An 18,214-nucleotide genomic window follows, 5' to 3' on the forward strand; every position below is an offset into this window, starting at 1 on the left:
CGGCCGGAACATGGTAAAGGCAGCCCACTGAAGAGTGCCTCTTTGAAGATGACACCAACGGTGAAAATATAATGGAAACCCTGGACTCCTTAGAACTCGCCAATATAAACCTGGTTCGTTGCGCTGCACACACCCTTCAATTATGCGTGTGCGACGTCAACAAAATGAACGAGGTTCGCAAGTATGCAAGTATTGCGTACAGAAACCTATAGGTAACCAATTTTAATTTTTGTATAATATTAAGTATACAAGTAGGTTAGATAATAGTATTTCAGTTTTTATACCCGTTACTCGTAGAGTAAAAGGGTATATTAGATTCGTGCAAAAGTATGTAACAGGTAGAAGGAAGCGTTTCCGACCCTATAAACTATATATATTCTTGATCGGGATCACTAGCCGAGTCGATCTAGCCATGTCCGTCTGTCCGTCTGTCTGTCTGTCTGTATGAACGCTGAGATCTCGGAAACTATAAAAGCTAGAAGATTGACATTTTGCATGCAGATTCTAGGAGTTCCTACGCAGCGCAAGTTTGTTTCAAAAGGGTGCCACGCCCCCTCTAACGCCGACAATCGCTTATATACGATTTTAAAAATTTCAATATTTTGGAAAAGTAAAAATGCAGTTTTATTGTGTTTATCAATACCTATCGAAATGTAGAAGAAATTTTTTAAATCGGACCATTCGTTAAAAAGTTACGGCGGATCAAAGTTTTTCTCCATCTCTTTCGCACTCCCTTTAGCTGAGTAACGGGTATCTGATAGTCGGGGCACCCGACTATAGCGTTCTCTCTTGTTTCTTATTCTATTTATTGTATTATTCTACAATAAAATTAGGAGAACGCAATTTTACGACAGTTTTCCCTAGTTGAAATCCCCTTCGTTAATGTTGAGCTGAGCAACTGCTCTTCAGTCAGCTGTTATTGGATGGTAAATGGTGAATGGAGTTCTGTAGGAACACGAGTTTCACATTCGTTAAAAATCCCAACCGTTTCAAACAGATGGACTCTATGGGAAGAGGCTATAAAAGTCAAATTAATTGAAAATAGGGTAAGCGTCGAAACATAAATATTTTCTCCAATTGGTTGGTGTCGAATTAGCCGACTCTAATTTGACGCAGTAACGGCTTAACAGAGCCGTTGGGATTTAAATTTGAATAAAAAGCAGCTCACAATAGTTGCGCGCCGACCAGTGTTGCTAAGCGTGAAGAGAGCCCGGATAAGTGAGTGGCCAAAATGCACTAACGCCTGCCGAGCATAAACATCTGTTTTTTGGTGTCATAAAAATGTAGGAGGATTGTATACATAGGAGCTGAATCATTTGTTTGCGGGCTTTTTTTGGCGCCCCTAGCATTATTAGTGTTAGCTAAGAGTTATCTCAACCATACAAAAGTTCAAAATTGCCATGGCAACGTAAATTGAATGTGAAAAGTAAACACCCGCACCCGCACAAAAGACCTTTGAGGACGCAATTGCAATTATTGCGTCAGAAACGAGTTACTCGGACCAATTTTAAACGTGAGTGGAGTGCATCGACTTGCTTTAAGTTTGGCTGATGAAATCGCAGTGCGAATTATGTTTCTGGTGAAATCCCGCCCTCGCATGGGGTGTAGAGCTACACTTTTTTTTTGTTTGCCACTGACATTTATTACCCGTCCCCGCGTTTCAAACTGAACAGCGAGCTTTCCAATCAATTTCGAGATATAGCGTCATTCGCAGCTGATCCGATCAAAACAAAAACGCTTGTGTAGAAAATCAGATGCGAAACAAACGCTGCGAGGACAAGACGCGAAAAGCTGACGAAAATACGAGCCAAAAACGGAAGGGTCTAGTCGACCCGAACATCCGCTTCCCTGAGCAGCAACAAATTTAAACATTTACGGTGTGTTTATTTGGTTTAATAATAGCGGAGACCCGAATTTACTAACAATCTCCCAGTTCATTAACTTGAATAGAAAGAAGCTTATTTGGAACGCCAGTTAGAGATGAGTTCTATGGTGTAAAAAATAAGAGTGAACAGGTACGCTCAAACGCCCCCAATTTGTAGGGTATTGCGAAAGCTCTTGAAATCATTTATGAACTCGGGGCTTCTCTTCTCATTGTGCTTCGGTACGGTTCGCACACTCATTCGTTCGCGGGCGCAAAACAAAGCGGAGCAGGTTATAAACAAAATCGAAAGGCAGCCAAAAGCAGAGAGCACAAGTACAACTACACAGCACCTAAAACCGAAAACCCAAAACCCAGAACCCAGATAGCCGAATAACAAATTCGACCTGGGCAAATGAAAAGCGCAGCCAAAATCGATATTTTGTGCCAGCGCAGCGAGCAAATAGGAACTGTTTTTTGTCGTTTAATATCTCGAATATATATCTCGAAAACCGTTTGGTGTGACTTGTGAGCTAATAGCATAGAATATCTGGTAAGATGTTACGGATTCGGTGTGTAATATTGGTTTTTTTCCTTCCCCCCGTTTCGTGTGTATCCAAACAAAGGCAAGTGTCGTGGCAAACATAAACAAGCGTTTCAAGGTCGCTGCAAGTCAAAGAGGACGGTCAAAAAAACAAACGAAGAAATTTTCAATTTTGATGGATACACAAAAGCAAATACGGTTGCGGTAAAAATATCAACTCAAAACTCTTTTTTTTTTAGTATATCTTAGAAATGAATTGTGCTTTAATATAAAATAATGTAAAATTAAAAATTATAAATTTTTTCGAGTCAGGGACATTTTAAAATGCAATTTAAATATTGATATACAAAAAAAGGGTTTATAAAATAGTTCTCCAACAAATTTGTAAAACGGTAAATTTTTTACCAAAACGCTCTTTTTTGCGTTAATTAATACCAGATATATTTAGACTTAAATATTGAAAAAAATGAGTTATGACATTAAATAATTTTTGCTTGTGCAAATATCTCAGTGCTATTATTTCACCTACAGCTGTTTAAAAATCTGTTGTGAATGTTTGTATCTCGATGTCGCAATCGGCCCAAAATTTGCTTTCTACTTGAAACACAAGGCGTTCCTTTGTTTCGATACAATGATAATTTCCTATGGAAATGCGAACTTATTTCAAATGCTTCATTTCCAGCCACACAGTATGGAGTCCTTCCTGAGTCTCTTCGATCCCAATCAGGACGACGGCTTCGAGGAGGAGCCGGAGCTGAATGGCAACAGCAGCGGCGGCGGGAGCAGCAGCAGCGACTATGAGACGGACGCCAACGCCAACGAGTGCAGCCTGAGCCACTTGGGCGGCGGAATGCCCACCGAGCGGGGCAACCTGATCTTCGACTTCGAGCAGGGAATGCTGCCGCCGGAGCCGCAGCTTGGGAATGTGGAGTACAAGCTGAAGCTGGTGAACCCGTCGAAGCAGCGATTCGAGCACCTGGTGACCCAGATGAAGTGGCGGCTCCGCGAGGGAAACGGCGAGGCCATCTACGAAATCGGGGTCTCGGATGCCGGCTACCTGCAGGGGCTCAGCGACAAGGACATGAATGCCTCCCTCACGACCCTCAAGCAAATGGCCCACAGCCTGGGCGCCAGTACCTCGGTGCTGCGGCGGAAGACCATCGCCTCCCGACGGGCCGTGGCCGAGGTGCTCGTCCGCAAGATCCCCGACGACCAGCACAACATCGAGGTGCGGGTGGCGGTGCTCGGAGGAGCCGATGCCGGCAAGTCCACTTTGCTGGGCGTCCTCACGCAGGACGAGTTGGACAACGGACACGGCAGGGCGCGGCTCAACATGTTCCGGCACATGCATGAGATTCAGTCGGGTAAGAGCCGATTAAAATTAGCAGTTGCTAACTTCAACAAAAATAGGGTTACTACTTCGTCAGCATATGGGCACTTCCACCAAAAAGTCCACCAAGCCAAAAACCTTGAAACTTGAATAAAAACAAGAGGGAACGTTATAGTCGGATGCCCCGACTATCAGATACCCGTTACTCAGGTAAAGGGAGTGCGAGGGAGATGGAGATAGAGATAGAAAACGTTGATCACGCATAACTTTTTAACGAATGGTCCGATTTGAAAAATTTCTTCTACATTTCGATAGGTATTGATAAACACAATAAAACTGCATTTTTACTTTTCCAAAATATTAAAATTTTTAAAATCGTATATAAGCGATGGTGGGCGTTAGAGGGGGCGTGGCACCATTTTGAAACAAACTTGCGCTGCGTAGGAATTCCTAGAATCTGCATGCAAAATGCCAATCTTCTAGCTTCTATAGTTTCCGAGATCTCAGCGTTCATACGGACAGACGGACAGACAGACAGACAGACAGACGGACAGACGGACATGGCTAGATCGACTCGGCTAGTGATCCTGATCAAGAATATATATACTTTATGGGGTCGGAAACGCTTCCTTCTACCTGTTACATACTTTTGCACGAATACAATATACCCTTTTACTCTACGAGTAACGGGTATAAATATTTTCACATGATTCTGCCCCGATATTAGATTCTAAATAATTTGATCCTGAGATAAACTTATGAATGAATTATCTTCCCAAAATCCACTTCTATTTTTGTCTCGAGCGACTACGGCAGTTTTTAACGATATCTTAAAAACTAAAAGTGGAACAAAATCAAGATTTTTACAAAAAAATAGAGCTTGGGAAAAGTGAAAAGAAAATCACATTATTAAAATTAAAATCCATTTTTGTTTCCAATTTTTTTTCAATTTTTTTTCAATTTTAAATGTATGCAAATGTCCCGGGCGACAATATGGAAGTGCCTATATTCAAATAATAGAAAAATTCAATTGAAAATAATTTATTCCATATTCTAAGATGAAGTCAATACTTAAACTGAACTGGTTTTATCCACTAGATTAAAAAGAACATGAAATATGCATTCCTAACTACACGATTTAGTAGAATAATTTTGAGAGATTAATTGTAAATCGTCCGTTTCAACGAAGTTTATTTTACCTCTAGAAAGTGTTCATGTCTATCATACCAGAAAATAACTTTAATTCAATTATTTTAATTTTAATTTTAGGTCGCACCTCCTGCATCTCCCACGAGACCCTGGGCTTCGACGCACTGGGCAATGTGGTCAACTACAAGTACAATGAGATGATGACGGCCGAGGAGATTAGCGATAGGTCCAGCAAGCTGGTAACCTTCATGGATCTGGCCGGGCACCGGCGCTACATGCGCACCACCGTGCAGGCTCTGAGCGGCTACTCGCCCCACTACGCCATGCTGGTTGTATCGGCGGGCAGCGGCTGCAACGACACCACCGAGGAGCACTTGGCCATTGTCCGGGCACTGGACATGCCCTTCTTTGTACTGGTCACCAAAACGGACATCACATCGCCGGATGCCACGGTGCAGGAGTTGTGCAACCTGCTCACCACCATCGGGTGCCGGAAGGTTCCCTTCGTGGTGACCAACGCGGATGAGGCCATCTCCGCCGGATCGAACCAGGTCTCCGAGAACATTGTGCCCATCTTCTGCGTGTCGAATGTCACGGGCACCGGCCTCAATCTAGTCACCAAGTTTCTGTACGTCCTTTCGCCGGGCATCAGCAACGCTGAGAAGGATCGCCTCGAGCAGGAGTCCTGCGAGTTCCAGGTGGACGAGATCTTTCGGGTCTCTGACGTGGGTCCCGTGGTGGGTGGCCTGCTGGTCCAGGGCGTGCTCACCGAGAACATGCCCATGAAAATTGGCCCGCTGCCGGATGGAAGCTTTCACCCCGTGAATGTCAATACCATTCACCGAAATAAGGCTCCTTGCCGGGTGGTCCGAGCTGGCCAGAGTGCCTCGCTCTCGTTTAGCTTGGATCAGGACCTGCCCACGCTGCGGAGTGGCATGGTGCTGCTGGGCGATATTGGGAATAGTGTGGACGAGCCCTACGGAACTTACTTCTTCCAGGTGAGGCGATAGTTTCCATTGAAAGGGGTGTGCAACTCTAAGATATTTCCATTTTCTTTTGCAGGCTAAGGTGTCCGTGCTGTTCCACGCGACAGCTATCTACGTCGGCTTCCAGACCACGGTGCACATCGGAAGCATTCGCCAGACGGCCGTAATCCGGGGCATCATGGGCGGCGAGCGGCTGGGCACCAACGACTGTGCTTCGGTGATGTTCGAGTTCGTCGGCCACCCGGAATACGTGCGTCCCGGAATGCGCATTCTGTTCCGCGAGGGCACTAGCAAGGGAATCGGCGTTGTCACGCAGGTATTTCCCGTCAACAAGACCGGTACAAAGTAGAGAAGCCCCAACTATATATCTCAAACAAAGATGACATGTACATATACTTAATTAGCGGTTAGAGGGGGCGTTAAATCCTTGGCAGATCTTCTGTACACTTAGTTTTGGGTTCTGTGATTTTTCGTTTAAGCTTGGCTCACAATCGAAAATTGTGGGTGATCCTCTCCTTAATTACTCTTACTTCATTAAAAAGCCACACCAATATAAATATAATGTTGATACTGTTGATACTGGCGAACGGTGCACATGTTCCAGAGAAAGTTAAGACCGCAACGTCTGAAAATAATTTAATCCAGTTTAAAACACAGAGAATTGCTCAACAATCAGTTTATTCCCGTCTACTGCTCCTGCTATCACTTGTGGCTGGGACACTGGCGCCACTCTCGATCTCCTCCGATTTGGCGGGCACTTCGGACCTGAACCGAAACAGCACGGGCACCTCTCCTATGGAGGGGTTTCCGTTCGCCTCGAGCAGGCGAATCCACGAGAGCAACGAGTCCTTGGTGGAGGTGCCCGTGGCGCAGATGGCCAGGATGGTGCCATCGTCCTGCTGGTGGACAGAGCGCAGTTTCCCCAGCTGATTGTGGCGTCTGGGCGGAGCACGGCCGAAGAAAGGCACCTCGATGTGGGAGACGTCGTCCTCGTCCAGCTGCCGCTCGTCCAACTGCGACAGGAACTCGGGATCTGGGTCGGCGCGCAGGGTGAAGTAGTTGATCCGGCGATTCCTCAGCCAGATGTGGAAGGGGCCCTCGATGTAGAGGGCCTTTTGGCGGGAGTGCTCCCGCAGCAGCTTCTCCTGGTCGGGACTCATCCCGCTGACGATCCACGTCTCGTCGATGGCGTCCTTCAGCTCGCTGGTCTCGAACACCGTGATCCTGGACCGCAGGTCGACCGTGCACATGCGCTCCAGCGCCAGCTTGGCCATTTCCAGGGTGTCATCCGGCACTGGATCGGGCAGAGGCCACGGCGACAGGTTCTTGAACTTGGGCATCCAGTACATCATGCGCCAGTACTTGCGCAGCGGGTGTCCCTGCCTGCCGAACACGTTCAGCAGCATCGCCTCCATCTCGTGGTCGGGCATCACCCCGCAGTCCTCCATCTGCTCGAGCAGATCGATGATGCACTGCTGCTGCTTGGGGTAGTGCATGAACTCCGCCTGGAACAGGTTGGTGGGTATGAACTTGCCCTTGGGCATCACGTTGATCAGCGCCTTGTAGACCTCCAGGTCCCGCTCCACCCCGAAATCGGCCATGTTCCTGAGCGCCGCGTAGATGAACTCCACATGGTTGCGGCGATGCACGTCGCGCTCCTGGAAGATCTCCACCATGGTCAGGTAGCTGTTCTTCGTCTTGTCCTGGGCCGCAGCAAAGGGGTTCCTCACAGCCGGCAGGTTTTTGGTGCCGGGTTTCTGGGCCCTGGGATTGGGATTCGGGTTCTGTTTGGGATTCCCCTCATCCGTGGACAGGCACCGGAGCCGGGTGGCCAGCGACTGGCGTCCATTGCCGTGCAACCGGAGCAAGCACTGCACGCGGCGCAGCATTTCTTATTTATAAATATGCAAGTAAAGTATTTTGTAAATACGATTACAAAACATTGCACAAGTCAGCGGTTCCACGGAACTAGTTCGCTTTCGCAGCACTGCTGCTCCAACAGCTGTTTTAGTGTTGCTGGCGGGTTAGCTTGTTTCATGCTAAATTTGGCTACTTTCGCCAGCGGAAAATGCTGTTTGCTTATGGTTGGAATGTTATTTCCAAAATTATTTCGATAGCTAGTGTATGTGTTTTCTATAGATTACATTAGCGTGCAATTTATTAATTAAAAATAAGCTATTCCTTGATTTTCCCTCGCTAGAAACAGCTGATTAAGTTGCCTTTCGACAGACATCACTGGTGCTCGGATTGTGCAACACTGGCTGAGAGTGCTCAGTGTATCCTTTGTGCTGCTTTTTTGTTGTTGTTTCACCGTTTTCTGCATTATCCTTATTCGCATAGTTTTTGGTTGTTTTGTGTTGTTTTAGTTAGTTCCGAACCCTGAGTTATTTGCACGGGCGCGCACTGATAAGAAAAATGCAGTCCAACAAGTGGAACTCCGCGAAGGACGCCTGACCACCAGGCAGTGTCTATAACAGAAGCAACACAATAGATTTTGGCTCCGTCCCAAGGAGCACCCCACGAGCCCAAGGTTATTCGAGACGTTTCCAGCCGCCAAAGATGCACTAGTAATCAAAATAAAGGAGCAGTGGTTCCCACTATGCGAAGAGGCTAACACGAATCCCGAGCATTACATTCAACTGACATGCTGTGCTTCGACTCGGAGAGGATGAACTGGTACTACCACGTCCTGGCCAGACGCCCCTACCTGGTGGTCGTCTCCATCGCCGTCTACTGCATCGCCTGCATCATCGTGGCGCTCATCCTGAACAAGCTGCCCGACTTCAGCGATCCCACATTGGTTCGTACATACGTGAAATAGACGCCCCTGCCCAAATGTTTCAAACATTTTCAGTATGATTTTCATATCAACATAGAATGGAATATTTTAAACAGATTTACTAAACTCATTCATATAAAATCTCTACTCAAATAGCTGAAAGAGCGTCTGAGCCCTGTTTATATCATTGCAGAGGGTATTATTATTGTGGTCAGAAGTTTTTAAAGTAGTGAAGGAGACGTTTCCGAGCCCATAAAGTATATATATTCTTGATCAGAATCAAGCAGTGTAAAAGCTATTGACATGAATCTTTTCAAATCGTACTTTTTTGTGCATACCTTGAGCAGGGTAAAAGCGCGTTTCGATCGGACGTCTATATCTTATAGGTTCCAAAAGAACAATAGGGTGAAATCAATAAAAATTTGATGTTTTTCAGGATGAATCTTTCCAAATCGTACTTTTTAATGCATACCTTGATCAGGGTAAAAGCGCGTTCCGATCGGACGTCTATATCCTATAGCTCCCATAGAATGAAAAATTAAAAAATTGTTTTTCAATCATAAAATATTTTGTTGTTTATTAATTCATGTGCAATTCTAGTCGAATTTTCATTCGTGAAATCTGCAGGGGTATTAAAACTTCGTCTTGCCGAAGTTAGCTTCCGTCCCCATTTTTTCTTAGTCACTGGAATGTATCGGAAGAAAATAGTAAATAAATTTAAAGTCAAAGCAAAATAGGTAATTTCAATAATATATTTTTGAAAAACATACCTACTTACCTCTTTTTATAAGATAAAAACACATTCTAACTAGGTAAAAAAATAGTGACGACATAAAAAAGTTTTTATATCAACATTTGTAATTACACAAAAATTTTCTTATTTTTTACTTTTACACTTCTTTTGTTCTTTCTCCCAAACCAAATTAAATTTGTTAAGTGTTGGCATGGAATTCCTTTAGTTTTTGCAATACCTTTCAACTGGTTTATATTTTAGTTTATTCGTATATATGTAGTAATCGTCTTCTCACACTTTCCTAGTGTCCTTCGACAATTCGTGCACTACGTCTACCGACTACCGATAGTAAAACGCTTTAAATTTTAATTTACGCAAACACAGTTCTGTAGAGTTTGACTTCTTTACGTATTACTTTTAAGTAAGTGATCCATTAGATTTTTAACATTTGGCACACATCCAATATCAGACTTTTTATCTTAAATGCTTACTCACTCAACCGCTTTGTAACTCATTTCAGGGTTTCGAGACGCGCGGCACCAAGATAGGAGAACGCCTGACGGCCTGGCATAACCTGCTGAAGGAGACTGACCACCATGGAATGCTCTTCTCGAATCCCTCGGACCTGTGGGAAAAGAGGCGAGTGGAACAGGGCTATGTGGAACCCAAGCTGCACCCTAATCACAAGCGACGCAAGAACAAGCACAGAAACAGAAATAAAAACAAGCGGCGCAAGGAACAAAATCAGAGCAATCACGAGCACCACGATGTGGCCCAGAAGATGATGCAGTTCAAGAAACGACTGAAGGCCACGAGCTCCCCATCCGCGAATCTCGCTGTGGACACCTGGATGGGAGACAGCGGAGTTTTCCGAGACTACGAGATCACAAACGACAGCGCATCCTCCTCGGTGGAACCCACCCGGCGCACTGAGCAGATCGAGTATGGGCACAACACCACCTCAGTGGATGAGGACGAGCACCAGCAGCGGGTGCAGACCAAGAAGAGCACTTGGCGGCTACTGAAACAAGCCGCCACTCTGCCCACCGATGGTTGGGCGGACATGCATCTTCGCCAACCTACAGAGGGCTTCTTTTGCGACTCATCGCCGCGAAAGGAGTACTCGCATTTTGTGGTCCAGCGGATCGGCCCCAATGCCACCGACTCGCTGTTCGACCTGAACGGCCTGCTGGCCATGTGCCAGCTGCAGGATCAGATCACCGAGGTGCCCAGCTACAAGGCCTTCTGTGAACCGGAGATGCTCACCACCGAGTGCTGCAGGCCATGGTCGCTGCCCAACTACGCGGCCATGCTGGCCAACAAAAGTTCCTGCTTCGACCTCACCGCCGAGGATGTTACGTCGCTGCAGCTGCTGCTTTCCGGCTGCTACGAGTATTTCCACGACCTGAAGATGGACAACCACTGCAACGAAATACCGCACTGTCGAGCTCCTGAAGAGTGCAAGCGTCATAACATCGTTTTTAACGTCTTGAATTTCCTAACCGATTTCGGCTTTATCAAATCCAATGTGAGTGGCTGACTATACCTTTTTAATGAATTGCTTAGAAACAAATTAAATTGTTAAAATACGAAATTGAAATAGTTTGTTGAGGTAATTGTATTGACATCGCTCACATAATATTTACACCCTTATTTTTCCAGGACACCAACGTCTACTTAAAATACGCCATGATATTTGTACCGGTGGCCCAATCCAACCGCCTTCTGCCGCTGTTCCACGAATGGGAAGACGTGTAAGTACGGATACTAATACTTGCGAAATTGGTACCGATCAATGGGTGACGAAGGCATTACACCACTTTTAGCTTTCATCAAAGCTGGAACGCATATAGTGTCAAAATAGCGCTTGATAAATTGTGCGTAATCTTCGCGCCAGTCCATCGATTGGGGCCATGTCTTTGTTATCATTTCTGCACCAGAAATCCCAAGATTTGCGGCATAGTGGCCTGTTATTAGGGACGGATCTTCCTGACTTTTTCTGATGGGTGGATTGTAAACAGCCGTCCCAGTATGATCCACATAGTCTGCTCTGCTGGTCGTTACAAGCATTCTGGTCCTGGGCATTTGCATTTTAATCAACTCCTTTTCCCTCTGTACTGGATCCATTTTGCAATTTTTTTTACTTTTGTTATTTATGTATTTTTTTTGTAGTTTTCTGTTTGAGTCTAAATTTCTGACTGATTTTGCAGGGAGCTGCACAACGAGCTTGTGCAAGTGATTGCGATGGATCTGGGCCTTGATAACGAGCTCTTCAACGAGCTGCTCTTGACGGATGTATGGCTAGTTTCCCTAGGAGGGGCCTTCGTCATGGCCAGCGTTTGGTTGTACACGGGATCGGCATTCATCACCTTAATGTCCTGTATCGCCATCTGCTTTTCCCTGGGACTAGCGTACTTTTTTTACGCCATCGTATTGGAGTTCGAGTTTTTCCCGTACATGAACCTTCTGGCCGTTGTGGTGATAATTGGCATTGGGGCAGACGATGTATTTTTGTTTCTAAAAATCTGGCATTGTGTGTTAGCTGAGAGGTTCAGCAATAGATGCACCACTCAATCCCAGAGTGCTCTTCCTGCGCACCTGGAGCACAGCGATCACACGGAGTCGTTGGAAAACATCATGGCGCTAACCATGCGACACGCTGCTGCCTCCATGTTTGTTACATCCCTTACCACCGCCGGCGCCTTTTACGCCTCTTACAGCAGCTCCATAACAGCCATTAAGTGCTTTGGGTAAGTAGATATTCATAGCTGAAAAAAACAAATTTTTTTTAATTAATGCAATTATTATTTTAGGATCTTTGCGGGAACCGTCGTGGTAACCAACTATTTGCTCATGATCACTTGGCTGCCTGCTTCAGTTTCCATCATGGAACGGCTCTTTGCTACCAGGATATCTTGTCGTCATCCGATGTCGCAGAAGCTGATCCACGCCTGCAAGAAGTCAATTAACAGATTTTGTCAGATGTTCGAGGAGTGCATAACGCACAGCATTATGAACTACTCCTATCTGTGGCTGCTGATCTTTGGGGCTCTGGGCGCGTCCAGTGCCGTCATTGTGTTCTGGTATCCAGGACTGCAGTTGCCGGAAAAATCGCACTTTCAGCTCTTCGTCTCAAGGCATCCGTTTGAGATCTATTCCAGCCTGAAGCAGCAGTTTTGGTTTGAAAAACCGTTGCAGGCGTACGAGAATTTCAAGATGCACATGCATTTCGTCTGGGGCATTCAGGCAGTGGACGATGGCGACTACACGAACCCCAATTCCTATGGCAACCTGCACTATGACAATAATTTTAATGTATCGAGCAGGCCAGCCCAACTCTGGATCCTTGACTTTTGCCAGAGTGTGCGCCAGCAACCCTTTTACAAAGAGACCCTGGGCATGCTGTTGCCCAACTGTTTTATTGAAAATCTTATTGATTATATGAAGCGCAGGTGAGCAGATATATTTCTATTGATATTATGATTACATTTTTTTACAAAAAGTATTTTCGAATTTTGTATGGATAAGATCAGGAAATTTGTAATAACTTTATAATTCATATATATTTCATTTTATGTTTATATCTTTGTAGAGGGTATTATGAATTCAGTCAGAGATGTTTGTGATCCTATAAAGTATATATATTCTTAATCAATATCAAAAAATCTGTCAATCTGGCCTTGTAGTCTGTCTGTGCTAACTTTCAATCTTTGAAATGACCTACAAAGGTGTATAAATTGCGGCTTCCCAAATTAGCTTCCTCAATGGTTTTTTTTTAGAAAATTGGGAACTCAAAAACATTTTAAATTAACCTCTTCAAAAATTTTAAGAATCCAATTTCAAGAGGCTTCATATACGTTACAGGTGTATCGACGATATGGACTATACAAGGAAAGATCGCTCGCCATGCTGCGATGCCCAGTTTCCCTTCGATCCTCACATATTCGAGTATTGCTTGCCACAAAGCATATCCAACATGTATGACACCACATTTTTCCGGCCTGGCGTGGCAGGACCCAAGTTTGCAGATGGTCCTCGACTGGAGACGGAAGATTACCTAGGGATGGGTGGAAATGAAAGCACTGAGTACGGCAGCAACGGATCATCTACACCGCTGTTGGTCAAAGCCCTGGTCATCGAGTTCGAGTCCAATGTAGCCTACAGCACCATCTACGCGAATATTAAGCAATTCTACGAGTCTGTAGAGAATTGGTTTCAGCATCAGTTGAGCACGGCACCTCCGGAACTTCAAGGAGGCTGGTTCACCAGCGATCTGAAATTCTACAATGTGCAGGACACACTTTCTCATGACACCTTGGTTGCCATTTGTCTGGCGATGGCAGCGTCACTTGCAGTGCTGCTTTGCTTTACGGTCAACATACTGATTTCTATTTACGCCGTATTAACCGTATCGCTGAGCATTTTCAACACCGTGGCGGTGCTTATCCTTCTGGGCTGGCAGCTCAATATTTTGGAGAGCATTGCGGTGAGCACAGCCATCGGACTGGCTGTAGACTTCAGCTTACATTACGGAATTCACTACAGGATGTCTCCAGTAAAGGAGCGTTTGGCAGCTACTCAGTTTGTACTGTCCCGCATCATTGGACCCACGGTGATGGCGGCTACCACGACAGGTCTGGCCGGCGGCATCATGATGGCCTCCAATATTCTACCCTACATACAGATCGGCGTCTTCCTGGTCGTGGTCATGATCGTAAGCTGGTTCTACGCCACATTTTTCCTGATGAGTCTGCTGCGCGTGGCCGGTCCGCAGCATGGTTTTCTGGAGCTTAAGTGGCCTCTGTGGAACAAGCGGAACAGTTCCAACAGCAAGTTCTATGAGCGGTAAGATTTTGATTGCATTGACAATTAATTCATTGAAAATTTTCTTCTATTTTGGGTTATAAGATTATATTTTAATAATTTATTAATAGAAATTAGTAATTGAACTTTAGTTATATAAAAAATAACTTTTAGACACATAACTTACAAGATTATATTGCTCATTTAAGTATGCTCTGCTAGTTACATTCATAGGGGAGAGGTCTGTAGGTTGAGACGGTCTGTAAGTTGAGACACTCAATTTTCTCAAAACTTATCCACTAAAAAAATTGTTTTTATTTTTTTTTGCAGTCCTTTTTAGTGACAAAACTTTTGGAGAAAACATTAGAAGCCAGGCTCTAGCCAGATTAAAGCTTTGAGAGTCGTGTACCATTTTTCACCAAAAAAGTTGTTGTCTACTTTTTTCAAAGAGATTTAAAACCTTAGTATATTAACTGTAAACTAATTAAAAAAAGAATCATCTTAATGTGACAGTTAGAACAAAAATTATTAATTTTTTCCCGAAACATCCCATTTTGTGTAAGTTAAGACACTTTGAGCGTGGAAATTGAGACACCCGTTTTCATACAAAAAGGCCTTAGGCCACTCTTCTAGTACATACATACATAAAATGGAAAGCTTGAACAGGTTAAAATAAATACATTTTGTTTTTAATAATACAATATTTTCTACTGCTACGTAGAATTGTGTGCATAGATTTGTATCGCGAATTCGGTTTCAGCTCCGAATTCGATTAAAGATTTACCTCAGAGTTTTAGTTTCTCTTTTCTTTTTATTAAAACGTTTGACTTTTTTCTGCAGGAAGCCCAGCCAGGTGATCGCAAGCGAGCAGTTGCTGACCCCCACCAGCTCGGCCATCGTGGAGCTGGCCAACTCGGAGACGCACGAGCTGGAGTCCCTGAATTCCAACAGCCTGATCAAAACTATTTCCGGCGCAGAAAGCGCCCACGCACTGTCCTCGCTGCCGAGAGACTTTGAGCACTCGTTTCAGACGTTACACGAGTGCAAATATCAAACGTATCCGTCTACATCCAATTGAGTTAGTTACTATTGCCGGCCAGAGCGCGTTGTTGTTGCCAGGGTAAATCAGGCAACTGCATTTTTATACAGGGTAAGGCGGCATCGAAGCCTGCCCGAGATACATTTATATATACATATACAAACCAGGTGTCGGCATATTCAGTTTTAAAATATGCTGGCCGAGGCATATGTACGTTGTGTGAGTTCTACATTGATATACCCTAGATATATGTGTAATTGTACTTGGTAGACTTAAGCAAAGCGAAATCTTGTAAACTCTCCATAGTGTGCTATTTCCAAAAGACTTCAGACGGTTGCAATATGCTTTTTTTATTTTTGTTATTGCACGTTTGATGCTCCAGCCAAGTGAATACAATTTGAAACTGAAGCAATTAGCGGAGGTACTGGGTACGTCTTTGTCGGTAGGACTGTACGATGACGGTATTATTAGTTTTTAGCCAAACGTTTCAACGCTGTTTATGTACTTAACTGTAATCAAAAGTATTTATACTCTGGATTTTTATTAGGTGTTAAGTTGGGCCGCAATGTTGGCGCCAGCAAGATGTAGTTACTTTATATGATAGTTACAAATATGCGCAGAGATATGTGTTGTCTATCCTAGTTGTATGCGTTCAAAACAAAAACACAAAGCAAACATACACACACTCACGTTTGTAATAACCATGTAACTGTGATACAGAAGGTGAGAAACTTAAAGAAATCGGTGTTTATACAGACATAGTGTTATAATTGTAAACCATGACGTATTGTAAAATTACCTGCAACTAAAAGGCCCTGTACTTCCTTCATTGAACTTATGTGTTGAAGTGATTTAATAAATGTTACTTGTAAAACCACTCTAAATAGGTATGTTCTACAACTTTTATTTTTTAACTTTTTCTTTATTAACTTTACGTGGAAATATTTTAAAACTGCGAATGCTTATGGGAGTCATATGTCTCCCGTACTGGGAATATATTTATTTATTTTCTCTGTTTAAACCAGATGTTGAATTGCGTTTTCTTACATCAATCCGTACTTACGTGGAACAACTTCATATTAAACACAATGTTTTATTGCTCCTATTTACTTTCATTTTCGAATGGCTGATGAAACTTACTCGGTAAAATTTGCGCAAAAGTTTCAATTCCAATGGAACCTCTTTTAAAAGGATTCACCGATAGGCTTGATGGTTAGCTCATGGATCTGCACATTGGGAGGCGTTTGGATGCAATAAGAAACTGCGTCAGCAACATCCTCAGCACGCAACATAGGGAAGTTTGGCATGATCTCCTTGATTTTTTCATCAATGATCTCTGTGTCGACGGCTCCAGGGCTGATGCTCTACGAATGGATAAATATTTGAATTAACCATTTTTATTACACGAAAATCTAATCATAGTATTTAGTTGGCCAAGAACCATTTGGATCGCACAAGCCAATTAGCTAATTGCGTTAGAGCCCTGGACCACGAAAATGTTTCTAATATTTTTTTCAATAGCACACTTAAAATTTAATGATTTTTTTTATAATTAAATTCTTTTTTTTATTAGTTTTTTTTTTTGTTTTTGTAGCTTTTTAATAGCACTTAACTAGTTTTTGTACACTCATATTGATCGGTATTGCAAACTTAAACTTTGACCTATTGAAACACAAACTTGCTAAATGTTGGACATTGAAGCAAAAATAAAAGATAAAATACAAAACACTTTGACAAATTAAAAAACATTTAATTGGCTATCAATTTTAACTGTAAACTGAAGTAAAATTCAACGCTTAGTAATAATGTGGATACGCGCATGGTTATTATATAAATTATTTCTAGGAAAAATCGAGTATGGTCATATAAGAATAATAGTCAACACAATCCTCTCCTTCGGGTGTTCAAAAATCACCGAAAATGTTATTAGGTAAAGTGCATTGTAGTTGGCTTTGTGTGAGGGCGTAAAATACACCTTTATCTGGCATTAAAATGTATAGATTATGAAAATTTCATTTGTCATATACATATGTATTTTTATCATTTCTGATATTGTTATCTGAATGACTTTGTTTCTGGGAGAATATTTTCGAACTCACTGTAATCTTGGTCTGCGTCTTCTTTTGCTGGAACTCCTGTCGCAGCACCTCCACCAAAGCGGTGACCGCAAACTTGGAAGGGGCATACATCTTGAAGCCGAATCCCGGCATAATGGGAATTTTGTGACCCACAACGCTGTTGATGACCACCACATGGCCATCGGTGACGTTGCGCTTCTGCTGTGACCTAAAAGCCTCGCGGGCGCACCAGACGAATCCCAGGACATTGGTGTCCAACACGGATCGCATGTCGGCGGCATTGTCGGCATCCGTGATCAGGGAACCGGTGGTGATACCTGCATTGTTAACCAAGACGTCCGCCCCTCCCAGCGTCTCATCTATCCATGCAAAAGCGTCGACCACCTGCTGCTCCACGCTGACGTCACACTTGCGGCCATGGAATCGAGCCTGCTGATCCGCTGGCAGGGATTCCTTCAGCTGCTTCAAACGCTCCTCCCGACGGGCCAAGCCCACGACGACCAAACCCTTCGCAACCAGATCCTTGCAGCAAGCAGATCCGATGCCGGAACTTGCCCCCGTCACAACAGCAACGCGATTTGACCAACGATCCATTTTAGCTGATGTTGTCTTTATTATTCTTCTTGCCAGGTAAAAATTCCGTCGATAACTGAAGCTCTCGCTCAAAAAACCTCACATTTTATAGGCACCACTAGCTTTTTCCATTGAGTGAAAGCTCAATATTTCGCTTGATTTAAGAGAGTTACTCGATCACAGAAAAGATATCGTTCTAACTTGTCATGATGAAGAGAAGATAGCACAAGACCCAGAAACTTCTAAGTCTATCAGGCTCAAACGATCAAAAATCAACAAAATACAAATTTCTAAAGAGAAAATAGGAGCGAAAAAAATCGATTAAAGGTTGTAGTTTCA

At 43.8% G+C, this 18,214-nt stretch overlaps 5 protein-coding genes across 7 annotated transcripts; 2 read left to right on the forward strand and 3 right to left on the reverse strand.

The window, feature by feature from the left end:
• Positions 1-1,263: 1,263 nt before the first annotated feature.
• LOC108065015 (GTP-binding protein 2) lies at positions 1,264-6,320 on the forward strand. 3 transcript variants are annotated; one of them, XM_017152857.3, is made up of 4 exons: positions 1,264-1,513; positions 3,088-3,769; positions 5,005-5,882; positions 5,947-6,320. In XM_017152857.3, exons 2-4 carry the CDS (start codon positions 3,097-3,099, stop codon positions 6,217-6,219), a joined length of 1,824 nt encoding a protein of 607 aa, XP_017008346.2. In that variant the 5' UTR covers positions 1,264-1,513; positions 3,088-3,096; the 3' UTR covers positions 6,220-6,320. The 3 variants fall into 3 exon arrangements, with proteins under 3 accessions (XP_017008346.2, XP_017008348.2, XP_017008347.2); XM_017152859.3 differs by lacking the exon at positions 1,264-1,513 and adding an exon at positions 1,601-1,877; XM_017152858.3 differs by lacking the exon at positions 1,264-1,513 and adding an exon at positions 2,076-2,414.
• A 170-nt stretch (positions 6,321-6,490) lies between these two features.
• On the reverse strand, positions 6,491-7,847 carry ECSIT (evolutionarily conserved signaling intermediate in Toll pathway, mitochondrial). Its single transcript, XM_017152861.3, has one exon. The coding sequence runs from the start codon at positions 7,757-7,759 to the stop codon at positions 6,548-6,550; it is 1,212 nt and encodes a 403-aa protein (XP_017008350.2). The 5' UTR covers positions 7,760-7,847; the 3' UTR covers positions 6,491-6,547.
• A 270-nt stretch (positions 7,848-8,117) lies between these two features.
• On the forward strand, positions 8,118-16,108 carry disp (RND transporter family member dispatched). The gene is made up of 7 exons (XM_017152825.3): positions 8,118-8,670; positions 9,903-10,910; positions 11,045-11,136; positions 11,593-12,132; positions 12,196-12,834; positions 13,247-14,227; positions 15,026-16,108. The coding sequence occupies exons 1-7, from the start codon at positions 8,515-8,517 to the stop codon at positions 15,261-15,263; spliced, it is 3,654 nt and encodes a 1,217-aa protein (XP_017008314.2). The 5' UTR covers positions 8,118-8,514; the 3' UTR covers positions 15,264-16,108.
• Positions 11,093-11,585, reverse strand: LOC138913536 (uncharacterized). Its single transcript, XM_070217481.1, has one exon. The coding sequence runs from the start codon at positions 11,507-11,509 to the stop codon at positions 11,150-11,152; it is 360 nt and encodes a 119-aa protein (XP_070073582.1). The 5' UTR covers positions 11,510-11,585; the 3' UTR covers positions 11,093-11,149.
• A 78-nt stretch (positions 16,109-16,186) lies between the features above and the next one.
• Positions 16,187-17,954, reverse strand: LOC108064996 (farnesol dehydrogenase-like). The gene is made up of 2 exons (XM_017152826.3): positions 17,324-17,954; positions 16,187-16,588 (listed from the first exon to the last, which is right to left on the reverse strand). The coding sequence occupies exons 1-2, from the start codon at positions 17,894-17,896 to the stop codon at positions 16,409-16,411; spliced, it is 753 nt and encodes a 250-aa protein (XP_017008315.1). The 5' UTR covers positions 17,897-17,954; the 3' UTR covers positions 16,187-16,408.
• Positions 17,955-18,214: the final 260 nt, after the last annotated feature.

Source organism: Drosophila takahashii, chromosome 3R (genome assembly GCF_030179915.1).
Source record: "Drosophila takahashii strain IR98-3 E-12201 chromosome 3R, DtakHiC1v2, whole genome shotgun sequence".
In the NCBI taxonomy this organism is placed as follows: Eukaryota; Metazoa; Arthropoda; class Insecta; order Diptera; family Drosophilidae; genus Drosophila; species Drosophila takahashii.

Excerpts from the sequence above, each read along its gene's own strand:
- LOC108064996 (XM_017152826.3), bottom strand. The coding sequence starts at position 17,896 with ATGGATCGTTGGTCAAATCGCGTTGCTGTTGTGACGGGGGCAAGTTCC. Across the intron at positions 16,589-17,323 it reads AGACGCAGACCAAGATTACA|AGCATCAGCCCTGGAGCCGT; the intron begins GTGAGTTCGAAA and ends ATCCATTCGTAG.
- disp (XM_017152825.3), top strand. The coding sequence starts at position 8,515 with ATGCTGTGCTTCGACTCGGAGAGGATGAACTGGTACTACCACGTCCTG. Across the intron at positions 10,911-11,044 it reads TCGGCTTTATCAAATCCAAT|GACACCAACGTCTACTTAAA; the intron begins GTGAGTGGCTGA and ends TTATTTTTCCAG. Across the intron at positions 14,228-15,025 it reads AACAGCAAGTTCTATGAGCG|GAAGCCCAGCCAGGTGATCG; the intron begins GTAAGATTTTGA and ends TTTTTTCTGCAG.
- LOC138913536 (XM_070217481.1), bottom strand. The coding sequence starts at position 11,509 with ATGGATCCAGTACAGAGGGAAAAGGAGTTGATTAAAATGCAAATGCCC.
- LOC108065015 (XM_017152857.3), top strand. The coding sequence starts at position 3,097 with ATGGAGTCCTTCCTGAGTCTCTTCGATCCCAATCAGGACGACGGCTTC. Across the intron at positions 3,770-5,004 it reads CATGCATGAGATTCAGTCGG|GTCGCACCTCCTGCATCTCC; the intron begins GTAAGAGCCGAT and ends TTTTAATTTTAG. Across the intron at positions 5,883-5,946 it reads ACGGAACTTACTTCTTCCAG|GCTAAGGTGTCCGTGCTGTT; the intron begins GTGAGGCGATAG and ends TTTCTTTTGCAG.
- ECSIT (XM_017152861.3), bottom strand. The coding sequence starts at position 7,759 with ATGCTGCGCCGCGTGCAGTGCTTGCTCCGGTTGCACGGCAATGGACGC.